The sequence below is a fragment of the Nerophis ophidion genome, linkage group LG14 (assembly GCF_033978795.1).
Source record: "Nerophis ophidion isolate RoL-2023_Sa linkage group LG14, RoL_Noph_v1.0, whole genome shotgun sequence".
Taxonomy (NCBI): domain Eukaryota; kingdom Metazoa; phylum Chordata; class Actinopteri; order Syngnathiformes; family Syngnathidae; genus Nerophis; species Nerophis ophidion.
The window spans coordinates 2,145,237-2,165,526 of record NC_084624.1 but is presented as its reverse complement, the minus strand read 5'-3'; the positions used below and the strand labels follow the sequence as shown (position 1 = coordinate 2,165,526).

At 38.0% G+C, this 20,290-nt stretch overlaps 1 protein-coding gene across 9 annotated transcripts in view; it reads right to left on the bottom strand.

The window, feature by feature from the left end:
• LOC133567945 (supervillin-like) overlaps positions 1–20,290 on the bottom strand; it is a 120,087-nt gene that overhangs the window by 92,945 nt on the left and 6,852 nt on the right. For 3 of the 9 annotated variants that reach the window (XM_061919574.1, XM_061919575.1, XM_061919576.1), the window contains exon 1: positions 332–507. The exons of 3 other annotated variants lie outside the window; for them this stretch is intronic. In XM_061919574.1, coding sequence (XP_061775558.1) covers positions 332–392 — 61 coding nt within the window. In that variant the 5' untranslated portion in view covers positions 393–507. Of the gene's footprint in view, positions 1–331; positions 508–20,290 lie in introns of those variants that run through there. 3 more of the 9 variants (XM_061919571.1, XM_061919573.1, XM_061919579.1) reach the window with 2 other exon arrangements.

Below are 20,290 nucleotides of genomic sequence, written 5' to 3'. Positions count from 1 at the left end.
ACACTTGTGATTTAGGGCTATATAAATAAACATTGATTGATTGATTGATCAGACAGAAAATAAGCAAATATCAGCCTTACTAATATTTTAGTTTTTGCAGTGCGGCCACTCCCGTCGATTAGAGAGCATGCTTATTCTTCTCCATGTCTTAGCAAATTAATGATCGACTTATTCAACGAGCAAATTCACTGCTAACTACTTTTGACGATAAAAGTCCCATGAAATCCGTTTGACCCCAGCATGCACTTCTCTCGCAGATCTACACTCGCACATTTTCAGCTATTTTTTGCTCATGTGGTCACTATCTACAAAGACGCCAACTAACCCTCACCTGGGCAGCAATGCTGCACCTGGTTGACATGGTAACCAGAGATCCAAGCGTTCCGGAACATGTTTGGAGGCGAACGGACGCCTCGGCGATCGGCGCGACTCCTCGAGTTGTTACCCTCCACCCTCCTCGAACACCGGCACCACTTCCAGCACCCACGCCCTTCCACACACCACACAATGTCACACAAGTTGTGTGTGTGTGTGTGTGTGTGTGTGTGTGAAGTTGACAGCACAGCAGGGCGCCAAAGCGGCTCAGCGGCGTAATCAGATTACCGTCAGAAATGAGCTTCCATGATAGAAACTGAGTGGCGGGGATTGGAGAAGGGGCGGAGGGCGGGGAGTTGGCGCTAGGTAGAGGTAGACGTCTCCACTTGGGCCTCCTGGAAGTCGGGCTAAATTCCCAGCATGCTCCGGTAGAGGTGACGCCTCATGGATGGTGATTAGCATTAGCGATCCATCAGATTTGGGCCATAATCCTCACTAAAGCTTGTTTGGCCTTAAAGTGTTAAATATGTTTGCTTCCTGGTTTTGGGCCCCGCTGCCACGACCCGGGCGCACCTCGGGACACACCCACAGTCGCTCATTTCCTGCACGCGTCACTCTGGCGGCTGCAATCTATCAGCAATCAGCACACCTGGGGCTGATGATGAGACGTGCTTTTATAACACCCACTACACTCGGACCTTGCGGAGAGAATGAGCACATTCAGTGGAAGGCTCAGACTCCCAAAATGCAACACAGGACATCACAGGATGTCCTTCATACCGACAGCCATCAGACTGTATAATGCATATGTTCCTTCTTGACTGCACTTAAATGTAGAATATATTTATATTATTCACATATTATATGTATAATATACATATGATATAAATCATATTTTTTATTATTATTGCCTATTGTGAGCGAACTGTGGTGCTAAATTTCCCCCAGGGATCAATAAAGTACTTTCTATTCTATTCTATTCTAAGCCTGCTCAACCTGCTATCCCGGGCCAGAACGTAATCATCTGTTCCTGTACCGTAAGCGATCTAGCTCTATGCAGCCTTGCTCTCTCTACGTGATCTCCACCATCGTGTTTGATTGGTTTCGTGTCTTCCTGCAGTCTGCTTGTGTTCCACGTGACGAGCTGTGCGTCTCGTCTTCCCCCCGTGATTCCCCGTTGTTCCTCTCTGATTTTCTGGCTGCCCCTTTTGGATTCTCGACATCCCGCTTTGACACGGATCTTCTACGCCCCCTCAGCCCCCTACTTCCTGCTTGCTTGACGGATCTATGAGCCTGCCCTGTCCCCTTTTGGACTTACTTTTCGCTCAACATTTACGGTAACACTCAACAGTTCATTCCTACACATAGTCACACACTCCATTCCCTTGTAGATTAATATTATTATTGTTTATTATATATATAAGTATATACATATAATAAACCATAGAGCTAAATTATACGCCCCTTTGTGTCTGTGCCGTCAACTCCCCCCGTACATAATATCCACCCTTTGTCATTGGTGTTTTGGTTCTGTGGCTGTGCTCTTTTACAAGAACAACAAACATGAAGCACTCACAGACAACCAATACAGATACAGAGCTAACATTTCAACATCAATGGCATTAATGAAAATAATAGAAAAGATCACCGATGCAATAGATAGCAACCAATGTACTGCTGCAGTGTTTATGGACTTAACAAAAGCATTTCACATCCACCCACCCACCCACCATCCACTTTCCACCGCTTATTCCCTTTTGGGGTTGCGGGGGGCGCTGGCGCCTATCTCAGCTACAATCGGGTGGAAGGCAGGGTACACCCTGGACAAGTCGCCACCTCATCGCATTTCACACAATCAATCATAATATCTTAAACAAATTAGAAAGGTATGGAATCAGAGATTTGGTCTTGAACTGGGTAAGAGGCTACTTAACCAACAGGAAGCAATACATGAAGACAGTGGAACACACGTCTACATAGCTGAAAATATATTGCTGGTGTACCTCAGGGATCTATACAAGGACCAAAATTGTTCAATCTTTATATAAACGACATTTGTGGAGTTACAAAGGACTTAAAGTTAGTACTATTTGCAGATGGTACAACTTCGTTTTTTTCAGGAGAGAACACACAGACGCTAACACAAACATTAACAGAATAATTTGTTTTCTATCTATTCAGTAACAGTAGAAGAGAAAGTCAGACAGATACAAATAGATGGAATACATATTGAAAGGGTAAAATGAACCATGTTTTTCGGTGTGGTGATTGATGATAAAATGAACTGGAAATTTTATATAAAAAATAGACAAACTAAAGTAGCAAGAAACACGTCAATAATCAATAAAGCAAAATATGAGCACTTCATATTCTCTACTGCTCGCTAGTGTTGCCATATCGGAGTTATTGTACAGAAATATGGGGAAATAAGTACAAAAGTACACTTCATTCATTCACAGCCTTACAAAAAAGATCATATAAAATAATACATAATGTTAGATATAAAAAAGACGTAAAAATGAAACGACTTGGTCGTATGTTGATGCAAAAAATCAAAAGCGTGCTCATGTGCAAATCTAACTATGAGCTGCTACCCAAGAATGTACAATCATTTTTCTCAACAAAAGAGGAGAAATATAACCTTACAGGAAAATCTCATTTAAAATATTTGTATGCTCGTACAACACTTAAGACCCTTAGCATATCAGTATTCGGAATTTAATTATGGAATGGATCAAGATAGGAAATCAAATCCAGCACCAATGTGATTCGGTTCAAACTACAAGTGTACACACAAAATAAGAACAATTATGAAGAACATCTTGAACCATTAAAAAAAAATGATAATCAGTTATGTATTTAATGGTATATTTATTGATTTAATATTTATTTATTCTTTGTTCTGTTACAGAGAACAAGAAAATGGAATGAAACTGCTATGGTATGAAAAGGGGGAGAGTTAGATAAGCTCTGGTTCTTCCAAATCCTTTTCGGACGTGCTGTAGTGAAACAACTAGAAATATGTAATGCATTACATTTTATCGTATGCATGTTCGCAGTAAACGGAAACTGAACTGATCATGGCCGAGGGCAGAGCTAAGCTAACATCTGTATATTTTTTCTAATTTAGCAACATAAGCACACTCACTCAAATAGACTTTAAAAAACTCCAAATGTTCCTACCGCAACTATTATGGCATAATTTAAAAGTACTGAGGCCTCATTTTTCTTATATCTAAAAATAGACTGACCATACGTCCTCTTTTCCCCGGACAAGTCCTCTTATGCAGGACTGTCCGGGGTGTCCGGGCGGGGTTATTAAATGCCTCAAATGTCCGGCAATTTTCAGTCAAGGTTGCGTGTATTTTCAATGTACATACAATGGTTAAGAAGGGGTTAAAAACAAAACAATTTGTGAAGGTATGCAGAGACAGAGAGAGCGAGATCGTGGATTGCTCGTTGATCAAGGCATACTTGGTCAACAGCCATATAGGTCACACTGAGGGTGGCCGTGTAAACAACTTGGAACACTGTTACAAATATGCGCCACACTGTAAACCCACACTAAACAAGAATGACAAACACATTTCGGGAGAACATCCGCACCGTAACACAACACATCAAATACCCTGAAACCCTTGCAGCATTATCTCTTCCGGGACGCTACAATATACATTTTAAATGGAGTACAGTAACCTTTTGTACACTTTTCCAGTAAATTCTTGATTTAAATACTTCAAACGCACTACCATGAAAGACGGTTTAATACAAGAAGCTTCTAATGATGATCAAATATGTTAAGATGCTAATCAACAATGTACAAATAGTAGTCAAGGGGGTGCTAGGGGTGGTTGAGGGTGTTCTATGATGTTAAGGATGTTTTAATGCTGATCAAGGAGGTTCTCAGGGTAGTTGAGGATGTTCTAATGCTGATCAGGAGGTTCTAATGGTGGTTAATGAGGTTCTATTACTGATCAAGGAGGTTCTGATTTAAGTTATGGAAGTTCTAATGAGGTTGAAATACTGATCAGTTAGGTTCTAATGGTGGTTAAGGATGTTCTAATGCTGATCAAGGAGGTTCTAATGTTGGTTATGGAAGTTTTAATATTGGTTAATTCTGATTGAGAATGTTCTATGATGTTTAGGGATGTTCTAATGCAGATAAAGGAAGGTATAATGCTGCTAAAGAAGGTTCTAATGATGATTAAGGTGGTTCTAATGCTGATCAAGGTGGTTCTTATGTTGGTTATTGAACTTCTAATGTTGGTTAATGAGGTTGTAATGCTGATCAAGGAGGTTCTAATGGTGGATAATGAATGATGTTCTAGTGCTGATAAAAGAGGTTCTAATGGTGGATAATGATGTTCTAGTGCTGATAAAAGAGGTTTTAATGGTGGATAATGATGTTCTAGTGCTGATAAAAGAGGTTTTAATGGTGGATAATGATGTTCTAGTGCTGATAAAACAGGTTTTAATGGTGGATAATGATGTTCTAGTGCTGATAAAACAGGTTTTAATGGTGGATAATGATGTTCTAGTGCTGATAAAAGAGGTTCTAATGGTGGATAATGATGTTCTAGTGCTGATAAAAGAGGTTTTAATGCTGGATAATGATGTTCTAGTGCTGATAAAAGAGGTTCTAATGGTGGATAATGAATGATGTTCTAGTGCTGATAAAAGAGGTTCTAATGGTGGATAATGAATGATGTTCTAGTGCTGATAAAAGAGGTTCTAATGGTGGATAATGATGTTCTAGTGCTGATAAAAGAGGTTCTAATGGTGGATAATGATGTTCTAGTGCTGATAAAAGAGGTTTTAATGGTGGATAATGATGTTCTTGTGCTGATAAAAGAGGTTTTAATGGTGGATAATGATGTTCTAGTGCTGATAAAAGAGGTTTTAATGGTGGATAATGATGTTCTAGTGCTGATAAAAGAGGTTCTAATGGTGGATAATGATGTTCTAGTGCTGATAAAAGAGGTTTTAATGGTGGACAATGATGTTCTAGTGCTGATAAAAGAGGTTTTAATGGTGGATAATGATGTTCTAGTGCTGACAAAAGAGGTTCTAATGGTGGATAATGATGTTCTAGTGCTGATAAAAGAGGTTTTAATGGTGGATAATGATGTTCTAGTGCTGATAAAAGAGGTTCTAATGGTGGATAATGATGTTCTAGTGCTGATAAAAGAGATTCTAATGGTGGATAATGATGTTTTAGTGCTGATAAAAGAGGTTCTAATGTTGATGGATTGGCCAGTGACCACATGCCTCCGTCTTGGCAAAGAAACAAAAATGTAGAAATCACAGCTTGTTCTGGTGTGGGTCAAGGAAGTTCTGGTGGTCCTAAAAGTTTGCGAATGAGGACATCAGGGTTATTTTAGTGGGACATCATACGTATAGAAAGAAAGCATTTTACACATTTCTGATGTATAAAATATATCTGCCAGTATGCACATGTGCACAAGGAGCTTTCACAGCAAGTATTTTTGCAGAATGTGCATGTGTTGTGTTGAAGGATTTTTTCTCCCCCTTTCACACACACACACACACACACGCATAGTTCCCAGGCAGGCGGGCCTCCACGCCCATATAAGGCAAGGTGTGTTGTGAGTGGTCACCCTGTCCACAAGTCGGGCTGTCGTTTACAAGACCAGCGCCTGCTGGGCCTCGTTGTGACACATTTACAGACCGACGTGTGTCTCGTCTCCTGCCAGCTCACTCCCATGTCTTATCTTTATCTTTAGTTTGCTTCACACATTTGACTTCTGGTGCCTTTCGATGGCTGGTACTTTATTGGGCCAAGGGAGACATTTTGGTACCGGTCTGGGTAAAGCAGGGGTGTCAAAGGTACGGCTCGAGGGCCGGATCAGGCCTGCGAACAGGTTTTATTTATGAGTTTGCTAAGTATAAAAGTTTACCTGTAACTGCTGTTCCAAATGTGTCCACCGGGGGTCGCAATAGCAATTCTTTGTAGATCAGGGGTGTCCAAACTTTTTCCACTTAGGGCCGCAGACTGAAAACTCAAAGCAAGCGGGGCCATTTTGACATTTTTGTATTTTAAAAACCAATACAAAATATGTACAACCAATATACATTTAGGCCTCCACTCAAGCTTGATCCCGGGGACCCCAAAGGGTTTTGGTAAAAACATATAAAAAATGTGTCATTCTTTTTTTTTTTGTTATTATTATTCAAGTTTTAATTCTCAAGATCAACATTAGGTCCATCTGTCAATATGATGATTTTAAAGATTTAAGTTGTATGCTCTTTTTGTCAAAGAAAACCCTGTTTTTCTTGATGGAAAAAAACACAAAATATGCAATATTATCACCGTATATTTGAGATTATATAATAATTGGAGAATTTAAAAAGTCAATAACTAATAGCACCATTGATTTTAATTCATTATTATTTTTTTTAGCAATGACACTTAAAAACAAATCACACTAAAATGATTGGGGATCCAAAAGTGTCCGACTCATTAAAGTGTTAAAAAATAAATTACAAATTTTTTTACTGTTTACTTTTAACACAATAATCTTGAGATCAACTTCAGATCAATCCATCAATTATAAGTTTTATTCTTGTTTATGTTTTTTGTTTGTTCATTTTAGGCCCTTCTTTAAAAAAAGCAGGTCAGTTTTTTATGTGGCAAACACAAAATATGCAACATTTTCCCCCAAAATATCTCAAAGTGAAACATTTAACATGATGTAATTGGAGCCTTGAATAAGTCAATAATTCATAATGACATTGATTTTGATTCATTATTATTTTTTAAAGAAAGAAACAGCCTGCATGGCAGCTTTGTTTTATTAGAGCAAACATTGCAACATTTTCTTGTTACATTTCACCCGTTTGCTCTTTTTATGCTTTAAAAAATGTTCTATCTTATTTTTAAAATGTGCCGTGGGGGCCGTTAAAAAGTGACCTGCGGGCCGCACTTTGGACACCCTTGTTGTAGATAATGTTATATTGTACAAAATAAACCACATGATGTTCGTGCACGCCCTGCGATGAGGTGGTGACTTGTCCAGGGTGTACCCTGCCTTCTGCCCTGATGCAGCTGAGATAGGCTCCAGCGACCCCCCCGCCACCCCAAAAAGGGACAAGCGGTAGAAAATGGATGGATGTTAGTCAAGGAAAATGATCAAACTATGTAAATAACATCCTGTAATTTGATTTTGATGTAATTTTTTTATCTTGATGGATTGAAAATTAACACCAATGAACATTATCACATCATTTCTTCAGAAAATATAAATTATGACAAATAAAAGATAGAATTCTATTAACCGCAACCTGTAAGTGTAATAAAACCCCAACAACATAATAATTTGTACAATCTCAGAATGTGCTTGTTCTATTTTTAATTAAAGAAAACATTCTTAAGTTGTCTTTATTTTCAAGTTATCGTGCTGTAATTTAACCAGTAGGTTTTTCTCCATGTGGCCCCCAACCTCAAATGAGTTTGACACACCTGAGATAAAGGCTCCAATGTACAGTACATTTTTATGCACACAATTCCTATCACTGATGGGCATTATGATTAAAATAATTAACAAAAATGTGAAAAAAAACAATAAATAATATAAACCAAGACAGCATTTTTTTTTTTTTACAATTTCCTTCTTTTTGTAAATATTAGCCTAGTATAACTCTGAATAGCATTCTAACCAGAATAAATCAGATACTCTTATTCTATCTTTTATTTAAGTTCAAGTTCAAGTAGCAATGATTGTCACACACACACACACACACACACACACACACACACACACACACACACACACACACACTCACACACACTAGGTGTGGTGAAATTTGTCCTCTGCAGTTTACACATCCCCTTGTTCACCCCCTGGGAGGTGAGGGGAGCAGTGAGCAGCAGCAGTGCCACGCCCGGGAATCATTTTGGTGATTTAACCCCCAATTCCAAGCCTTGATGCTGAGTGCCAAGCAGGGAGGTAATGGCTCCCATTTTTATAGTCTTTGGTATGACTCGGCCGGGGTTTGAACTCACAACCTACCCATCTCAGGGCGGACACTCTAACCACTAGGCCACTGAGTAAAATGTTTTTGTTTGTATTTGTTTTCTAATCTTCATTATTTACTTCGTGATTACAGTAAGTCTCTATATACACATTTTTTTTAATAATTTTGTCCAAAAGGGGCACATTTCAATTTCTCACACACACTTGTTATTTCATATGTTGACCAGAAGGGGAGCACTTTAAAACAGACACAGTCAATTTGATACATTCCTCCTTTTTGGGACCACCCTAATTTTGATAGATTTCACCAGCAGGGGTGCAAACGAGACATTCTCTATAAGATGCAATGGTTTTCCGTATTGGGACCATGATTTCGATCCTGACTTGTTCACCGGTCCTCATATGGACAGAGCTTTTCCTTGTTGATGTCTCAACAAGGACAGAAATACAAGAACAAAATCACACACACACAGACATAAACAGTCATGTTGTCAGCTGAGAAGCGTCAACAACATTGTCACAGTCACAAGTCTGGCGGTGATATACAACACTCTTTTAAATGTCTGCCTTCATTACATCACCAGCTTAAACAAACATGAGGTTACATTGGAATGATGGAACTTTATTGATCTCCTGGGGCATGAAACCTGAGGTATATCGAGGTTCCAGTAGCAGCAACAACATTTACAGTACACTGGACATAGGGCTGGGCGATACATCGATATATACCATATATCGCGGGTTTGTCTCTGTGCGATATAGAAAATGAATATATTGTGATATTGGAGTATACGTTCTCACAAAGTTGCTTTTAGCTGCGGGCGCACACTTCAGGCTCTCCTCGCTCTTTCCCGTGTCTCCTCACAGACAAGCAGGCGCACATTCTTACATACGTCACAAACTGTCACCTCACACGTCACATACACGCCCTCGCCCAGCAGAGAGGTAGCGGCGTGGCTAACGTTAGCTGCTAACGTAGCCGTACGAGAGAAAGAAGGTGCGGATCTGGTAACAAATGAAGGAAGACTTAATTCCCAATAAAAAGAGCAGGGTTTCCATCGTCTGGCGGTGGTTGGGCTTCAAGTGGGAATATGTCGAACAGACAACTGTAATTTGTCAAGTGATGGGGAAAAAGCGTTGCTATAAAAAGTAGCATTACTGCTAATATGTAGCATCATTTGAAAAGTCACTCGCTAGAGAATGAAGAGAATTTCTTAACGTTCGTAGTAACATACCACATAGTGAAGGATGAATACTATTTGATTTCCTATTATGCAGCTCATTTTTATTTGACTCTTAAAATGTCTCTGACAATCTTGCACTTTCTGTTTTGGAAATGACTTGAATGTTTGTGCCACTGCTTAATAACTTTTTAATAAATACACTTTTAGTTGTGATTTCCCTCTCTGCATGAAAGTTTAAAAGTAGCATATATTAATGCAGTATGAAGAAGAATGTTTGAATGTAGACACATAGAATCATCATACTGCTGTGATTATATGCATCAAGTGTTCATTCAAGGCCAAGGAAAAATTTTGTGATATATATCGTGTATCGCGATATGGCCTAAAAATATCGCGATATTAAAAAAAGGCAATATCGCCCAGCCCTAACTGGACAGTGACCATAGCAACTTCGTCAGGTAAGAAATGAATAGAATAATAAAGTGTAATCTTAAAATGGATGAATAAAAAAATGTATGTACTGTATTTTTCAGAGTATAAGTCGCACCTGCCGAAAATGCATAACAAAGAAGGAAAAAAACATATACAAGTCGCACTGGAGTATAAGTCGCATTTTTGGGGGAAATGTACTTTAAAAAACCAACACCAAGAATAGACATTTGAACATAGTGAAGAACAGGCTGAATACGTGTAGGTTATATGAGGCAGAAATAAGCAACTGGTATGTTAACCTAACATACTATGGTAAGAGTCATTCAAATAACTATAACATATAGAAAAGTGGCTCTCAACCTTTTTTCAGTGATGTACCCCCTGGGAACATGTTTTTAATTCAAGTACCCCCTAATCACAGCAAAGCATTTTTGGTTGAAAAAAAGAGATAAAGAAGTAAAATACAGCACTATGTCATCACTTTCTGATTTATTAAATTGTATAACAGTGCAAAATATTGCTCATTTGTAGTGGTCTTTATTGAACTATTTGAAAAAATATATATAAAAATAACTAGAAACGTGTTGGAAAATAAACAAGTGATTGAATGATGAATGCAGATTTCTCCACATAGAAGTAATCAAGTTAAAGTGCCCTCTTTGGGGATTGTAATAGAGATCCATCTGGATTCATCAACTTACTTCTAAACATTTCTTCACAAAAAAAGAAATCTTTAACATCAATATTTATGGAACATGTCCACAAAAAATCTAGCTGTCAACACTGAATATTGCATTGTTGTATTTCTTTTCACACTTTATGAACTTACATTCATATTTTGTTGAAGTATTATTCAAAAAATATATTTATAAAGGATTTTTGAATTGTTGCTATTTTTAGAATATTTTTGAAAAATCTCACGTACCCCTTGGTATACCTTCAAGTACCCCATTTGAGAACCCCTGATATAGAACATGCTATACCTTTACCAAACAATCTCTCACTCTCAATCCATAAATCCCATGAAATCTTATACGTCTAGTCTCTTATGTGAATGAGCTAAATAATAATATTTGATATTTTGGGGCAGTATAGCTCGGTTGGTAGAGCGGCCGTGCCAGCAACTTGAGGGTTGCAGGTTCGATCCCAGCTTCCGCCATCCCAGTCACTGCCGTTGTGTCCTTGGGCAAGACACTTTACTCCAGTGCCACCCAAACTGCTTTAAATGTAACTTAGATATTGGGTTTCACTATGTTAAGCGCTTTGAGTCAATAGAGAAAAGGCGCTATATAAATATAATTCACTTCAATTCCCATTTTACGGTAATGTGTTAATCATTTCACACATAAGTCGCTCTTGAATATAAATCGCAGTCCCGAAACAATGAAAAAAGCTGCGACTTATAGTCTGAAAAATACGCTATACATTCGTCTGTGGACACACCAAAGTTTGCAGCATCACTCTATTTGTTTTTACAACATATTCTAGGTATTTTCGGCTTAAATTGGGTATTTTGAAAGAAGCATTAAAATATCTGACTGAACTAACAATACCTATACTTCTGTAATATTCACATTTGAATTCTTATCATTATCATTATGTCTACTGTATTGGAATAAATTATTGTAAAGATGATTAGTGGTTGTTATTTCATGACTAGAGGGCTCTCAATCATTAAACATCATATTTAGAAGGTTGTAAACAGTATTTATTTTTATTTTTATGATTTAATTGACCTCGGTCGGGCCCGTCCCCAATTAACATAGATAAAGGAAGCTGAAATGTATGTCATTGGACAATGTTCCTGTGTCCCTCCCCATTTTCCTTCCATCTCCAGACCTGGGCGTTCAACCCATCATCACGTGTGATGTCTGCAAATCTCATGAGACTTCAGGGCTAGAACTCCTCTACCCTTTCAGTGTGTTTTACTTTTTCTTTGGTGCCTATAATGGCAAATACCACATAAATATGATGATAACCATAGAACCAGAAATGAACCTTACAACGGTGCTGCTGCTCAGTACTAAATGGCCAAAATTCCCCCAGCAAAGCATCTTCCTGTTCCATATACTATGTGCAGTCTGTAAAAGGTGCATTGTTTTTTCTCTGTTTTTAACTTTTATTTCATCGATTCATATCATGGTTAACTTCTTTTTACACTTGCATAACTTAAAACGCCGCGCTTCCTGATACAACTTAGGCATTTTTGATACAATACCGACATTTGAGCCTTAAGTATTGGCCGATACAAGACAATATCATCAGTAATCCTACATATTTTTTATTATTTAGTAATGTGGACTGTTAGAAAATGTTTAATCAAGCAACATTAGATAGATAGAAATCCCTTAAACAACAGGAAGCAATAAATAAAGCTGGGCAAAACAAACCTCTACAAAGTTAAATATATCCTGTGGCGTACCACAGGGATCAATACCGGGACCAAAACATTAAGAAAGTGTCTCAAAGGGGTTTTTATAATTCCTGGAAATGACTGCCTTAAAACTGCCAAAAGTATAGATGTGTGTGCCCAAGTTGGAGGAAAGGGCAGGCTATCTTCTTCTAATGGATTTATTACAATATTTGCAAGCTGGCTAGCGTTTGCTGTGGTCTGGAACAACATGGCACACAGTAAGAAATGCAGGGGATATTCCTTACAGATAAAGTGTCATGAGACATGCAAATATATCCAATCCAGTCCACTTTATTTGTACAACACATTTAAACAACAAATGTTTCCAAAGTGCTGTACAACAATTTTAAAAACAATGTTCAAATATCCTTAGGTCCACCAATGACTGAATAAAAAATAAAACCAATACAAAAAAATAAATATGATTAAAAATGATTTTAAAGGGTAAAACCAATTAAAACAATAAAGAGAAATTCAAAAAAATAATATATATATATATATATATATATATATATATATGTAAATTAAATACACAGGACATAAGTAAATGAAATTAAATAAACTCAAATATACCTACAAACGAGGCATTAGGGTGCAATATGTACACACAGCTAGCCTCAACAGCATGTTAGCATGGATTATTATCACTCCACGCAAGTCAGTAACATCAAGAAAGCTCACCTTGGTGCATTCACTCACAGCATAAAACGTTTGGTGGACAAAATGGAACAAAGAAGGAGTGGCATTAAACACATCTTTCTGTGGCAGCGACGGAGAAAGTTGTACAAACTGCGGTGAGTTCAAGGACCGCCAAAATTAGTAGGACAAAACGGCGCTGGCCAAATACTGTCATCAGTGAAGCATAAACACACACATGCTAAACAGTGGGCTTTATAACAATTAGCAAGATTTGTGTTAGGTTTGTCCTCCTACTAAAATATTATTAAAACAATAAATATATTTTTGAAAAAGCTCCAGAGAGCCTTTAAGGCGGTGCTAAAGATCCGCATGCGGCTGGAGAGCCGCGGGTTGCTGACCCTCAATGTAGGTAGTAAAATGAACTGGGAATTTAATGTAAAAAATATACAACATAAGGTGGCAATAAATATATCCATCATGAATAAAGCTAAATATGTATTGGACCTAAAATCACCTCATATTCTGTACTGCTTGCTAGCGTTACCATATCGGAGTTATTGTGCAGAAATAACTACAAAAAGTACACTTCATTCATTAACAGTGTTACAAAAAAAGACCAGTTAGAATAACACATAATGTGGGATACAGAGAACATTCAAACCCTTTATTTATTGAATTGAAAATATTGAAATTCCACCACAAAGTGCATTTTCAAATAGCTAAAATGATGCACAAAGCAAACTACAACCTGCTACCCGAGAACGTACAACAATTCTTCTCAACAAATAAGAAATGTAACCTTACAGAAAAATGCAGTTGTAAACATTTGTGTGCACGCACAACACTTAAACTGCTTCAGTATATCAGTATGAGGAATTAAATTATGGAATGTATTAAGCAAATAAAACAAACAATGTACTAATATGATCCAATTCAAGAAACCCTTCAAGCTTAAAGTGTTTACAAAGTACAAAGAAGAAGAACCATTATAAACATTGCCATGATTTGATTAAGTGGACCCCGACTTAAACAAGTTGAAACACTTATTGGGGTGTTACCATTTAGTGGTCAATTGTAGGGAATATGTACTGTACTGTGCAATCTACTAATAAAAGTCTCAATCAATCATTCTGAATTTATTCCATCTTTCCATCCATTTTCTAAATAATCTCATTAATCTCACCATATGAAATATAACTTACTTAACTAATTATTATGTATTTATGTATTTCCTAAAGTTATTACTTATGCATTGTAAATAGGGGTGTAACGGTACGTCTATTTGTATTGAACCGTTTCGGTACGGGGGTTTGGGTTCGGTACGGGGGTGTACCGAACGAGTTTCTAAGATAAAGTCTTAACAAGCTGCTTTGCTTCTTCTGCCTCTGTCTCAGCACCCAGCATTGTCCCACCCACACAACGCTCTGATTGGTTACATATATAGCGGTAACAGCCAATCAGCAGTGCGTATTCAGAGCGCATGTAGTCAATGCTTCAGCGTCGAGCAGATATGTGTTTAGCAGGTGAGCATAAAACAGCGTACTCTCCCCAAATTATACTAAACACTTCCCAGTCAACTACTAGTTACCGTATTTTCCGCGCTATAAACCGCCCCGGGTTATAAGCCGCACCTTCAATGAATGGCATACTTAAAAACTTTGTTCACCTATAAGCCGCACCTTCAATGAATGGCATATTTAAAAACTTTGTTCACCTATAAGCCGCCCCGGGTTATAAGCCGCACCTTCAATGAATGGCATATTTAAAAACTTTGTTCACCTATAAGCCGCACCTTCAATGAATGGCATATTTAAAAATTTTGTTCACCTATAAGCCGCACCTTCAATGAATGGCATATTTAAAAATTTTGTTCACCTATAAGCTGCACCTTCAATGAATGGCATATTTAAAAACTTTGTTCACCTGTAAGCCGCCCCGGGTTATAAGGCGCACCTTCAATGAATGACATATTTAAAAATGTTGTTCACCTATAAGCCGCACCTTCAATGAATGGCATATTTAAAAATTTTGTTCACCTATAAGCCGCACCTTCAATGAATGGCATATTTAAAAATTTTGTTCACCTATAAGCTGCACCTTCAATGAATGGCATATTTAAAAACTTTGTTCACCTGTAAGCCGCCCCGGGTTATAAGCCGCACCTTCAATGAATGACATATTTAAAAATTTTGTTCACCTATAAGCCGCACCTTCAATGAATGGCATATTTAAAAACTTTGTTCACCTGTAAGCCGCCCCGGGTTATAAGCCGCACCTTCAATGAATGACATATTTAAAAATTTTGTTCACCTATAAGCCGCACCTTCAATGAATGGCATATTTAAAAACTTTGTTCACCTATAAGCCGCCCCGGGTTATAAGCCGCACCTTCAATGAATGGCATATTTAAAAACTTTGTTCACCTGTAAGCCGCCCCGGGTTATAAGCCGCACCTTCAATGAATGGCATATTTAAAAATTTTGTTCACCTATAAGCCGCACCTTCAATGAATGGCATATTTAAAAACTTTGTTCACCTGTAAGCCGCCCCGGGTCATAAGTCGCGCCTACACTGCGCTAAAGGGAATGTCAATAAGTCAGTCAAACTTTAATAATATATTACATACAAACCAGTGTGCAAATGTGCAATCACAACAATAGTAACACTCCAAATATTGCAACATCAATAACTCAACCTTGGTCGAACGTTAATGTCACAGCACACAAAATAAAAATTTAAAGCTCACTTTCTGAAGTTATTCCTCATCCATAAATCCCTCGAATTCTTCGTCTTCGGCGTCTGAATTAAAAAGTTGGGCAAATACGGCATCCAAAATGGCGCAGGTCATCCTGTTGCTTCCTCCACCATGGATTCATTTATGTTCAATTCTCTCGCTGCCGCTCTATTTCCGTGTTCTTCTGCGTGACTTTTTGCCTTGATTTTGAATTCTGCGTTGTGCCTCTTAGTAGGAGCCAATTTGTGGTCGTCTTTATAGAAACACACAAATGAAATTAATCGTATTAGCCGCATGCTTCTTCTTCTACGGGGGCGGGTGCTTACCTTGGCGGTTGCGTACCGTAGAAGAAGCGCTTCCTCTTTCCAGCGCTTCTTCTACGGGGAAAAAAAAGGCGGCTGTTTACCGTAGTTGCGAGACTTAACTTTATGAAAATAAATATTTATATTAATCCATATGTAAGGCGCACGGGGTATAAGTCACACTGTCAGCTTTTGAGAAAAGTTGTGGTTTTAGATGCGGCTTATAGCGCCGAAAATACGGTACATCACTATGAGCCCATTGACGTTCTAGAAACTTAAACTGCAGCTCAGCTCGCTCGCTGTCCTGGCTTGAGGTGAAGGCTAATTAGCTTTTAGCGTAACATTAGCTCATTTTGCTGTGTGTGTGTGTGTGTGTGTGTGTGTGTGTTAGCGGCAGCAAAGCCCGGTCTGTCTGTTATTTCACTTGAACTCCATGGTGTTCAGGGATGAATAGTCTCTCCTATTGTTATTGTACTATTTTTTCAGCAATAGTTACATTAATCATTAGTAATGTAGCAGCCTAGTTTTCAATAGCAGGGTCCCTGCTATCACATGTTTATAAAAATATAACATTTACATAATAAAAATAAACTACAGGCTTTCCAAATGCTGTAATAAATTAAGCATGATGAGTTGACTTGAAACTGTTTAATGTTGCACTTTTTATATGTAGGAGAAAAGTTTTGTCATTTTTTTTAATCAAAGCAACAACTTGACGTAGTTTAATGTGGATTAACGTGGGCAGAATTATTATAGTGTTCCCAATGTTAAAAGGATAAAGCCATTGTTTACAAATTTGGTGAATAAATAAACAAAAAATTAATATTTTGTTGTTTTCTTACTGTACCGAAAATGAACCGAACCGCGACCTCTAAACCGAGGTACGTACCGGACCCAATTTTTTGTGCACCGTTACACCCCTAATTGTAAATAAATTGAGAACAGGAAGTGAACAAAATAAGCTCTGCTTCTTCCTACTCTTGTTCGAATATGTTGAAAAGAGAAACTTGAGATTGTGATGCATCATGTTGTAATTTTATGCATGTTAGAAAAAAACTCAAACTGAAAAACCCCAAAGCTCATTAGTCAGACAGAAAACAATGGTGGGTATGAAAAACACTAAGCTATTTATTATTACTCTCTGTTATGGACATAAGTTGTCTGATCTATTATGCAAAAGACACTTTTCTTACCGGATGGTACCTCCTTTTGTGTATTTGGGATCCCCATGAGTCCCGAAAATTTGAAATGAAACCATGGAGCCATTGCCGAGATATTTACAAAAAATAATCTTGTCTTTCTTCATACTTCCTCCAAACAAGCCGGTTGGAATTTCCACAATTTTTGGAAGTTTTCTGACCTGTGACGTTAGCGTTTATCTCCATATATGGTAGAATTTTAACTGGTGATTTTTGTGCATGTCCGCCATTGTAGTCCGACATTAATAAGTCCCTTCTTTTTCTCTATCCTTTTGTTGTGGGGCAGACTGGCTCGTGCATGCACATGCATTCTTCGCTGTTGCCATTCCTAATACAAAAGTAGCATATAGTTCTAACTTAATAATAATGGATTAGATTCATATCGCGCTTTTCTATTGTTAGATACTCAAAGCGCTCACAAAGAAGTGGGAACCCATCATTCATTCACACCTGGTGGTGGTAAGCTACATCTGTAGCCACAGCTGCCCTGTGTGTATGTATATGTATATATATATATATATATATATATATATATGCTTCGCGGTGGAAGAGGGGTTAGTGCGTCTGGCTCACAATGCGAAGGTCCTGCAGTCCTAGGTTCAATCAATCCCAGGCTCGGGATCTTTCTGTGTGGAGTTTGCATGTTCTCCCCGTGACTGTGTGGGTCCCCTCCGGGTACTCCGGCTTCCTCCCACTTCCAAAGACATGCACCTGGGGATAAGTTGATTGGCAACACTAAAATTGGCCCTAGTGTGTGAATGTGAGTGTGTTGGCCCTGCGATGAGATGGCGACTTGTCCAGGGTGTACGCCGCCTTCCGCCCGATTGTATCTGAGATAGGCGCCAGCGCCCCCCGCGACCCCAAAAGAGAATAAGTGGTAGTAAATGGATGGATGGATATACACACACATATATACATATATATATATATATATATATATATATATATATATATATATATATATATATATATATACACACATATACATTATATATATATATATATATATATATACATATACATTATATATATATATATATATATATATATATATATATAGCAGTGACGTGCAGTGAGGTTCATGGCTGGTGAGGCACTGACGTGCACAGTCAGATTTATAAACATATGAACCCTAAAGCAGTGGTTCTCAAATGGGGGTACACGTACCCCTGGGGGTACTTGAAGATATGCTAAGGGGTATGTGAGATTTTAAAATAATATTCTAAAAATAGCAACAGTTCAAATATCCTTTATAAATATATTTATTGAATAATACTTCAACAAAATATGAATGTAAGTTCATAAAGTGTGAAAAGAAATACAACAATGCAATATTCAGTGTTGACAGCTAGATTTTTTGTGGACATGTTCCATAAATATTGATGTTAAAGATTAATGTTTTTTGTGAAGAAATATTTAGAATTAATTTCATGAATCCAGATGGATCTCTATTACAATCCCCAAAGAGGGCACTTTAAGTTGATGATTACTTCTATTTGTAGAAATCTTTATAATTGAATCACTTGTTTATTTTTCAACAAGTTTTTAGCTATTTGTGTATATATATTTTTTCCAAATAGTTGAAGAAAGACCACTACAAATGAGCAATATTTTGCACTGTTATACAATTGAATAAATCAGAAAGTGATGACATAGTGCTGTATTTTACTTCCTTATCTCTTTTTTTCCCAAGCAAAAATGCTTTGCTGTGATTAGGGGGTACTTGAAGTAAAAAGATGTTGACAGGGGGTACATCACTGAAAAAAGGTGGAGAACCACTGCATTAAAGAGTATCTTATTCAGCATTTGATTGGCAGCAGTTAACAGGTTATGTTTAAAAGCTCATACCAGCATTCTTTACACATACAAACTGTAGCACACAAAAAAAGCCCATTTAATTAAAAAAGCGCTGTTATGGTCTTACCTTTACTTCTAAATGAAGTCCATGCTCAGCTCCTTCTGATCAAAAGCATCGATAACTTGTTTATAAAAGTCTTCTTTATCTTTCTCCGCTTTTAAAAGTCTCTCTGTCTTGATGGAGATCACTGTCTGAAGCAAACCTTTTAGCTCCGGCCTTGGTCTTCCTTTAATGATGACCTCCGGCTTCGATTGAAAGTCCAGTTTAGAAAAGTGTTTTATTTGAGATATGTAATCCTCCATCTTAAAAGAGTGTTTTATTTGAGATATGTAATCCTCCATCTTAAAAGAGTGTTTTATTTGAGATATGTAATCCTCCATCTTAAAAGAGGAGGAAATAAAGGATCGCTGATGCTACAAGTTGACTTGCTAACTGTAGTTTGTTGTCACTTCTTCTGCAGCAGAGTAATCGCAAGACTGGTCACTAGCGCCCTCTAGCAGCAGGAGGAGGGATTACTGCGAGCCTCACACAGCAGCCCTTTTATGATTGGCCAGCATAAGAAATAGGTTACACACATACAGTTGTGTACATGATATACCTCGGCTAACTAAACTATGGAAATGTATAATATCAGTCATATAGCAATACAGTCTCACTGCACCGCAGCAGCCAGCTGAGTGACCGAGTCATCGCCATGTTGACGGGAGGCTCAGCTGGCTGCTGCCTCGCCGCAAGTCTCTTCTCAGTATTTCAACGGAAAATGTGAGAATTCAGCGATTTTGAATAAAAATAATCTAAAACTGGTAAATGGAAAATAACTTTATAAAGTATAATCACTGGATACATCTAACTCACACACACACACACACACACACACACACACACACACACACACACACACACACACACACACACACACACACACACACACACACACTAAGATATACTTACAGTATATCTTTCAGTAGACTCGCTATGGAAGCGCTAAAAACCACAACCTGGCTGACAGGGAGAAGACCGTCAAAGTGGAGGCACGTAGATACGACGCCCCACAAGGAGGTGTTTTGAATGTAGAAAATAATCATGCTATGACCCCTTTAGGTTGACGGGACGGCGTGGCGCAGTGGAAGAGTGGCCGTGCGCAACCCGTGTGTCCCTGGTTCAAATCCCACCTAGTACCAACCTCGTCACGTCCGTTGTGTCCTGAGCAAGACACTTCA